The 9,448-nt window shown below is 34.9% G+C and overlaps 1 protein-coding gene across 1 annotated transcript in view; it reads left to right on the forward strand.

Moving 5' to 3' along the window:
- Positions 1-8,851, forward strand: part of ZPBP (zona pellucida binding protein) — a 33,517-nt gene extending 24,666 nt beyond the window's left edge. The window contains exons 6-8 of the mRNA XM_009330485.1: positions 558-634; positions 2,298-2,475; positions 8,760-8,851. Coding sequence (XP_009328760.1) covers positions 558-634; positions 2,298-2,475; positions 8,760-8,851 — 347 coding nt within the window. The remainder of the gene's footprint in view (positions 1-557; positions 635-2,297; positions 2,476-8,759) is intronic.
- The last annotated feature ends 597 nt before the right edge of the window (positions 8,852-9,448 follow it).

Genomic DNA, 9,448 nt, shown 5'->3' on the forward strand with positions numbered 1-9,448 from the left:
TGTAAAGGGTTGAATGGGTGAGGCTCAGGAACTGATGTGTTTGTGCAGGGCGGGGACCAGGGAAAATCTTTAAAAGCACTAGATATTGCCCTGATTGATTGTTTTTGAGAGAAAACTTGAGTCCATTGCAGAAATAGTCAGAAGCCTGAACTGTTAGGGTTCCTGGATGACTGTTTTAAAACCTGAGTCTTCCTAAAACCACAATGGCAGGCAGGCAATTAGAGAGGGAGTAGCTTATTTCTTTTGAAGGGATTCAGATATTTATAAATCTGGGAAGACTCCAGAATTATACATTTCCTTGCCATTAGAATTTACAAATAAATGATAGTTCCCATAAAATATTTAAGTATACTGAAAATTAGACATAGACATGCAATATCTGTAAGAGGACAAGCTCTGTGATTTCTTTAAAACATTGCAAGTTAGACATCTGAAATATGGTAAAAAGTCCTAAATACTTACTTGCATCAGAACTGACTAGAATCTGAAACCAGTAAATAAAAAAAAAAGTTGATTTCATTGACTTTGTTCTATAAACAGATTGTGTTTTGTTACAGTTGCTTCCTTAGACAGAGAAAAACATAACAGACTATGTCAGCAAAGTGCTTGTGATGCGTCTCATAGACTAAACAAGGTACAGTAGATGGAAGAATAAAAAGGCAACTAACATAATAAGCTACTCACAATAAAGTATAATAATGTAAAAAATGAAATATACTTTGTTTAGTAAATGAATAAATCAATATAAAAGTTTTAGTGGATATAACATTTGTATCAGTTAAAAATGCTAATATTCTATTGCTGTTATGGATAAGGCAGATCACACTATCAATCTATATTAAAGACAGTATATTAAGAGTATGAACAGTGGCAAGACAATCAGGAAATTCTGAATGTGCTATCTTATAAACATCAAACATGCTGTTTTGCAATGGGAGTGCCTTTCCATCACTTCAAAGTGACTTTATTATTGATCTGGCAGAATTTTAGCTGCTTGAAGGTGTTTGGCTTTTATGGTAGAGAACCAGAAGCCAGAGTCTTGCTTACTAGGTTGACTGTTAATTCAGAGGTTCTTAAAGGGAAAAGAGAAAGGGGAAGGAAAGTACAGGAGGAATACCAAGAAATAGCAGGTATGCAAATCCTGCATTTGGATTCCAGTGAAGGGGTAAGGGAGTCTAAAATAACATTGTACCCATTAAGCAGCTTCCATCCTGTACTCTGAAAAAAATCCTAAATTTGTGGGGGAAGCTCATGATCAAAGTTCATCTTTTTCATACAGACAAGACGATCAAATTAAGAGAGCATGAATAAATTTGGTTTTGTCAATTTGTGTGTGTACTGAACCTTGCAAGCCTATTAAAGATTTTTTTTTGCCTTTTCTTTTTAACTTTCTACATATATTATTAATCCCTGTATACAAATGAAGCACTGTCTGGATATGAAGCATTGATACTTTTTACTGTTAGACTCTTTCACTAAAGCCACTACAGGTGGCTAATGGGTCTATTTTTTGTTACATATTTTATATATTTTAGCCAGTTAGAAGTCACATTTTTAACTACTATGACTTAAAATCTTTAATATTCCAGTGGAAGACAGTTCATAAAAAATGGTCCAAAATTCTAGAGAAAATATTTTTAAAAATAAACATTGCCTTTGGCTAGGGAGATGGACTAGCTGAGATGGAATAGAGCTCCCTTGTATCCTAACATTTCTGTGATTCTGTGCTGCTGGTTCTGCACTGATTGAAAGGAATGTTTTTCCTGTCTAGGATTGTATTTGTGCCAATCTTTTTGAGTAAGGGAATTAGTCTTCTGTGATGATATTTGATTGATATAATAATAATAATAATCCCCTTATTTAACTTGGCTTCAGGACACCTTTGACATTTTCTTTTTATTGAACAGAAATAGCTAATAAAGGTGGAAAGTATGTCTGAAATATAAGTGAACCTAAATAATAGTACCTATGTAGATGGGAAAGCTGCAAGTCTATTGATGTTGAGCTACAGATGTCTAGTGTAGGCAAAATTGCCATGGATTAGCTTTTAAAGTTCTATTTGTGTAATCCTGAACACTTTCAAAGACATTGCATTAATTGATCAAGGTTTAGCTAAATTAAAACCAACATATCCAAGAATATCAGATTGTCCTCCTGTTTCCATTCAGCTACAATTAAAAGATTTAGTGGTACATCCTTTAAATCTTAATCCTAACTCATACTCACATTCTTTCGTCTTTTCTTGTATTTTGACCTCTTTCCATCAAAGATTCTGAAAAAATATTGTTTCAATTTAGGCAAAACACCTTATAGAGAGATTTTTTAAGCAACAAGTGGAAATTAGCAGGAAAAGTTCTGAACCGTTGCCTGAAATATACTACATTGAAGGTACTCTGCAAATGGTATGGGTTGATCGCTGCTATCCAGGGTATGGAATGAATGCTCTAACACATCCAGACTGTCCAGAGTGTTGTGGTAAGTGACAAATTCATCTATTGTACAAGGTATTAAATACTGTTACAATGTTTTTTGCTCTGATCGAACTCAGTACTTTGCTATTTAACTTTATAAAATCATTATGCCATACTGTTTTGGGCTGTGATCCTGTCAAGTCTGTCAAGGTAACCAGTACTAGATCAGGTTAGTACTTGGCTATAACTTTCGTAAGACCTTGTTGATTTAGATTTTAAGCCAGACCCACAATTTCTATGGACTGATTTAAATTAAAATCAATCAGATTAAGTTCAGACCTCTAGATAGCAGTGGGGTTTTTTAGAGTTAGCATAGGAAATCTGTAATCTGACAAGATACCTTGTCAGGTTCAAGTGTTGTTTTACGGTGAGACAAACGACAATTATTTTTGTTCTTAAATTTATGAAAGGGGGCATAATAATGCAATGCTTTCATCTAATTACAAACTTAAATGCTACATTCCAGATCTGAGTAAAGTAAAAATAATAGATAAAATAATCACTCTGCATAACTTTGCAAAATAGTTAAATTTCTAAATATTTGTGATCCATTTGGAAGAATAAGGAAAGGGGGGAAATGATTTCTGGTAATTTTATTTTTGTCAGTTCTCATATTAAAATGAGTGATACTACCCTCCTTAGATGCTAAGGAATGGATTAGTGTTTTAAAGAGTGGCTTTGCCAGATTGCATTTCGCCCAAGAAAAGGTTATTCATATGATTCCCAAATATTGAGCCTTAAGTCTCAAGGGAACAATGGAAGACAAGACACATAGAGAATAAATCTGTAGTCAAGGTTTTGGCAGAGATGGTTCCCTACAGACCTAGAAATGGTGGAAGAAAACACTGGATTACATATTGAATGACAGTTTACAGAATGGAATACACTTTGAAAAGAAATAGTAAGAATAGGGAAGAAAATAGAGACACCTCTAAAATTGCAGGACATGCAAAATGTTTCCATATGTGATGTTTTTTTTCCAATTTGTTGTCTTCATCAGAAGGAACTTAAATTTTTTGGTCCATGTCTTCCAGCAAAAAGTGACAAATATCTGGAAGGGATATATATAAATATCAAATTTATTACATTTATTGTAATACAGAATATTGTTGCACATGATTTCAAGGAAAGGTACATGAAAATCAAGTTTACAAAAGCATGTCTTCTTTAGGACGATTTGTTTTGTACAGACTGCAATTTTGTTTTGGGCTTTCCCCCAGAATATCTTACTCCATTCTAAACTAATTTGTATTCCTTTTTTCTTCAAAACACAACTTTCATCTTAGCTCTGATGGCTGTTTAACATAAGTAGTAAAAAATAATACTGTTTTCTTGGCTGCCATGCTCCTTTACCTCCTGCACTAGACAGAAACACTACATAGCCCTACACCAGTGTCAACCCAAGAAGCTGATCCCTGTTCAGCTGGGTCCTAACAGACACCTCTTTGGCAGATACAGGGGCAAGCTTTCATATCTGAGGCACCTAAGAATCTGAAACAGTCAGGCCTGGAACTTGACTGATTACTACCTCCCATAGTTGAGGATGTCATTCTGTCAGCATGCTCAAACATACGCTCTTTTCCTTAGTTGACCTCTTGGTAAAATTAGTAATTTCCTTCCCCAGAATCCAAAACACCCTATCATAGGCAGTAAAACTGAAAGGGTCGTCTGCTGATTGTTCTACCTCAAGGCAAGATATGAGCTTCAGTTATTCCTGACAGATGTATCCTGCATAATCTTTAAAACCTCAGAAGACTACATAGACTCCCAAGGAAATATAACTCAGTACTGCACCACCTCACCATTGGAAAGCTTTTTTCTAAGATATTTATGTAATTTCCCTTGAAGTAGTTTATACCTGTTACTTCTCGTTCTGTCTCAGTAAATCTGGAAACGATTCTGTTAACTTTATCTTTGAAATAGCTTTTCTATATCCTAGAAGACTCTGACCTTTTTTTTTTTTTCTGATATTGTCTTCATTGAACGAAACCACCTCAAGTTCAGTCTTTTTGGTCGTGTTTGATAGACCTCTGTTCAGCCTGATTACTGTCCACTGTAAGTTCTCTACATTTGTTTTCAATGCCCCAAACTTCATGCAGTAGTTCTCAGGAGATGATGCTAACATGGGAGAATTAGTTGTGAATTGCTAAAATCCCTAGCTTACTTAAATAGAAAATAAAATATTTTCCCTGTATCTTTGTTAGTGGGGGAGCTTTTTCCGAAACATGCACTTACTCATAGAAGCATTTTGATAAACACATTTCCATGGAAGTATGGCAGCATTCAACTTCTTGGGTTATCCAATAGTTTCGCTTGTAGTTGCAGGAACAAGGTCCTGTAATCCAGTTAAAACAGTTTTAAGGTCCATTTTAGAGCTATTTGGGAGTTTTGATCTCTCTAGCTACTCTTGCTTTGTAGTTAGAAGATCAAGCTTTCAATCTAAATTAATTAATGGGAAGTTCATACTCATTTGCCCAGCTGGGGAGAATGCCCTTTAGCTTAAATAGATTTTTTTGTTGTCTCCTATTTTATAATCAGAACAAGTCAACTACTTCCTTTCTGCTTTTTCTAAGAGTTTGCATTCAGCAAACCTGTATCTCACATGCCCCATTTTGAGTTTAATATTCTTGCACAGGGGTGAGTAGAATTTAACATGGTATTTCAGATGAGCTCTTACCGATGCCTTTTACATCATTAGTGCTTTTCTTTTGGTCCCAAGAACCTCTCTCTCAAGTCATGTAACAGTACCACGCTTCCCCTTTTCATTGTGACTGATCGTGCTCACGGTCCTCTTTAATCAAACAAATATACAGGCCTTTCTCATTGTGTTATTTCTTCCTGCCTATTTAAATCTTGTCCTTACTTACATCTTCTTCCAGTTTTTTTGTCAGCATAGTTCATTGGGACTTTTTCTGATAATCTTGTTAGTGGAAATACTTAGTAAAGTCTGTCTAAGAGCAAGCTCATGAGTAATCCCTTTAGCAATTTCTCTCCAACTCTTATTTCCCTTTTAAGCATCATTCAGTACTCTTTTTTAAATTTTATTCTAATCGTAGTCTTCTGTAGTTTATTACATTTGTATGTGTTGCCATATCAGGTGCTTTCAAATTAATTATGTGTTTATCTTCATTGTAAAACAACATCAAATTGTAATACTTTCCGCTTACCTGCATGTGTTTCAGCGTTCATTCATGAAATCTTTACATAGTATAGAAGTCTGATCAGCTGTTCTGTGGTTTCATAGATTCTTTTTTCCTTTTCTGAAAAATTTATAACACATTTCTTACCAGTCATAGGTTAGCACCAGTCATAGGGTACCACTGCAGATACATTGCAAACCTCAGATTATCATCTGAGGGCCAGTTCCGTTTTGGAACATGGAGACAGATATTACTCAGACTTTCTAATTTAAGTACATTAAACTTTGAATAGTGCGACTGTTTCTAGTCTCCGGGTCTTGATGAGGATATGACAGAATGGAAGAGGTTATGGAGTAGGCCCAAGAACATGGAGAACTAAAAAAACCTATGCCTATCCTCTGCAGGTTTCATAAACAAACCTACTCCATTTTTACTTCTCATACAGCAAAACAGTTGGATGTTCAGTTACACCTGTTCTCTTTCCTCTATTATTTTTAGAATATCTAGTTTCATGTAGTGTTCTAGTAGTTCTGGTTCCTCCACGGTGTTGTGCAGTGCTCTGTGAACAATGCATCATTTATTTCACACTGCCATCACACAATTTGCGCACTAAGCATAACCCTTTCATCTGCTGCATCATCTACCAATCTAAATCTCCTGTATTAGAACTTGCATTCATTTTTTCCCCATGCTTCAGTCTCATGTTCTTTTATATCATACTGTATCCTCATTTGTTTTTTCCCCCCTCTGCTTTTATATTAAAATGGCATTAAATATTGAGCTATTGTCTCACCTTCTACTCCCATTTTCTAGTCTAAATCTCTTTCTGAATTAAACATGTTAACCTGATTAGTCACTGTGTGATGTATCTATCTTTAGAGAAATCTTTTTGGCAGAAAACACTGGTGGTAAAACATAGCAAAATTTTGTTCATCAGGTACCAGATAAGCCTCAGGCAGAACCCTTTACTGGGTGATTTTGTAGAGGCAATGACTTAAAGACATGGAGTTACTGCTGATTAACAATTCCATTTAGTCTTCTGCCTCTGTAAAGCAGCCTTGAATAAACAGAATTGATGAGTACAAACATCTTAGACATGATTTTATTTGATTTTATCTTAATTTTAACGTTTTTCTGCTTTTAAAGCCCTGTTTTATGTTAAATAAAGCACATTATTCCAGGATAAGTTAATTAAATATTTTGGCAACAGCGACATGAGGTATGATCCACCATTAAATTTTACTTAACATACGCAATTGACTCACTTTCACATCATCAAAACTTCTAAATATCATTTTTCTGCTTTATAAATCTATTTTTTTTGTTTTAGTTTTTTTTTTTAAATCAGATGCAGCTGTGAGATTAATACAGTACAGAATGTCCTATGTTTCTTAGGGCTTCTCTGGAGAGACAATTTGGTATCATACCCTGTACCAGCTTTATGAAATATTTTTTATCCTGTATTATTATTCTGCAGAGCTTGATTTCTGTAGTATTTTTAGTAGACTAGATACTGAATAGTCAGTTCTAATTTGGTTTCCTTCAGTTCTTTCTCACTGTATGGTGATTATTTATATTACTGAACATAGTAACTTGAAAGTTCAAAAGGAAATACATTATTCAAGAGAATATTGAAATAGTCCTAAAAATCAGAAGCGAGTGCGAAATACTAGTTAGCTTATAGGATACAAGAACAAATTAAGACATTGTGTGCATTTCAGTTTGTGAGGTGTGAAGTGGCAAGTATATAAAATACGCTGTTAGAGATAGAGTATTCTGCTAAGATGTTTATACTTTCAAAGTGAAGGTATACCAACAGGCGTTTTCCATTAGTGAAAAGATTGAAACAAGTTAAGTTTACTGGTTAAAGAAACTTTCCAGCAGCTGGCTAAATAAGCTACAGTTCCCTACTTCAGAAGATTCCTTTCTCTTTTTCATGCTTTCTGCTAGATAGCAAACAGATGACGCTTCTAAGAAATAAACTTTTTATCCCGTTGTAAGAGAAGTCTACCTTGCTCCAATTAAATAAACTGAAAATTCTGAAGGATTTACTAGAAGTGTGCCTATAATGTTCAATAAAAAGAGTAGAATTATTCCTCCGGTACACAAGATGATTGATTTTCCAGACAGAAAGGTTGGAAAACGCCTTTAGTTACATGTATTTGTAAAGCTTTCTCTTTCCCATAAAGCCATCGTGGTCTGCCCATACTAATGTACAAAAAAGGCAAGGTTTTGACATCACCTGCAGAGGACTCCTTCTCTCTTACATTTCATAAGACCTCTGAAACCCTCTTCAGTCAGTAACAGTGGCAAAAAATACTAGGCAAGCTAGTAACAGCCACTGGGAATCAAGTGAATCCTGCCAGCCTCAACGAACGAAGATAAACCAAACCAAACACTGAAAATCCTGCTGGAGGTTTGTGCAGTAGTGACTAAGAAGTCGTTATTAAGCCAGGCAAAACTCAATAACCAGGTAAGCACCGACTCTGCAAAAGGAAGGAAGGTCTTAATTACCTTTGCATACTGAATACTAATGCTGTTAATTAAAGATCTATCCTAAAGAAAGGCTACCATTGCAAAATTGAAGTATGATTCAGGATAGTCATAACCAAATAGATAAAATTCTGCTTTTTTCTGCCAAGAGCATAATGCTGAGTTAGTCTTTTGTGATGAAGTCATTCTGCAGATGACTGTACAGACTTCATCAAGTGGCGTAACACGATCCAACAGGAAAGAAATGTTTCATTCAGAACATACACTGATTTCTGGTTTGATGTAGTATTTTTGCACTACTGCTTAATAATTGTCAGAGCTTAGATTTCAACTTTGTCTTGTATTATTTATACAAGCAGCTATTGCAGTTTATTTAAAACATTATTGGATATAGGTCATATTAAAATGTAGTTGAGGGACATATCCCCTGTAAGTAGATGGAGTGAAAAGTGATGAAGGAAAAATACGGTGTAATAACTAGATGATGTATAAAATACATACAATTTTTTCATCATCAACTAGCAGAATGCTGGGAAAAAATCTGATCTTTTTTTCAAATAGGTAAAGATGCATTCTAAACATTTCAAATGTAAATATTTTGTTATTAATATCACTTAAATTCCACATTTTTTCCTTGGTTTTTTTTTGTCCACAGTTGTATGCAGCCCAGGATCATACAATCCTAGTAATGGAATTCACTGTCTTCGGTGCGACAGCAGTTTGATATATGGAGCAACAAAGTGCTAACGGCTGAGGGATTTGCACTCTTGTAATAGCTCTTATGAATTTTAATGTGGTAATATTAATAAATTTTTTCAAAATGTGTACAGTTTGTTATGGTTACATCAATAGAATACACTTGTTTTTAAGAAATAATGCTTCATCAGCATATTGGTAAAATGTTTTAGGTCATACCACTTAGGACTACTTCATTTTTAAGGTCTTTAGAGTATCTGCTAGGTTAATACCAGTAGAGACAACTAACTATTTAAATCACGAGGGGAAAATACAAAAGTAGATGTATTTTGCATACTTAGTCCTTTGCTGATAGACGTCAGCTCCTCTCGACGCAGACTGGTGTAAGGAGTCTATACTGTAGTTTTCATCTACCTGTCCATTCAGTTGTTGGTTAAGAGGATTATAGCGAACAGTTCATGGTGTACATCCAGCACTGAAAAGTCAGGAATGTTGCAATGTAGCCTCAAATGCAAAAACATCCTAAAAACTTTCTTTCAAGATGAATTATAGTATCACTGCTGACCGGCTGGTAACTTCTTCCCAAAGAAGGTAAAATTCCACTTGGGTCAGTCACCTGTTCCACCTTTAAAGATGCTGCGTTGAGCC

This window comes from Pygoscelis adeliae, unplaced genomic scaffold (assembly GCF_000699105.1).
Source record: "Pygoscelis adeliae isolate BGI_AS28 unplaced genomic scaffold, ASM69910v1 Scaffold78, whole genome shotgun sequence".
Taxonomy (NCBI): domain Eukaryota; kingdom Metazoa; phylum Chordata; class Aves; order Sphenisciformes; family Spheniscidae; genus Pygoscelis; species Pygoscelis adeliae.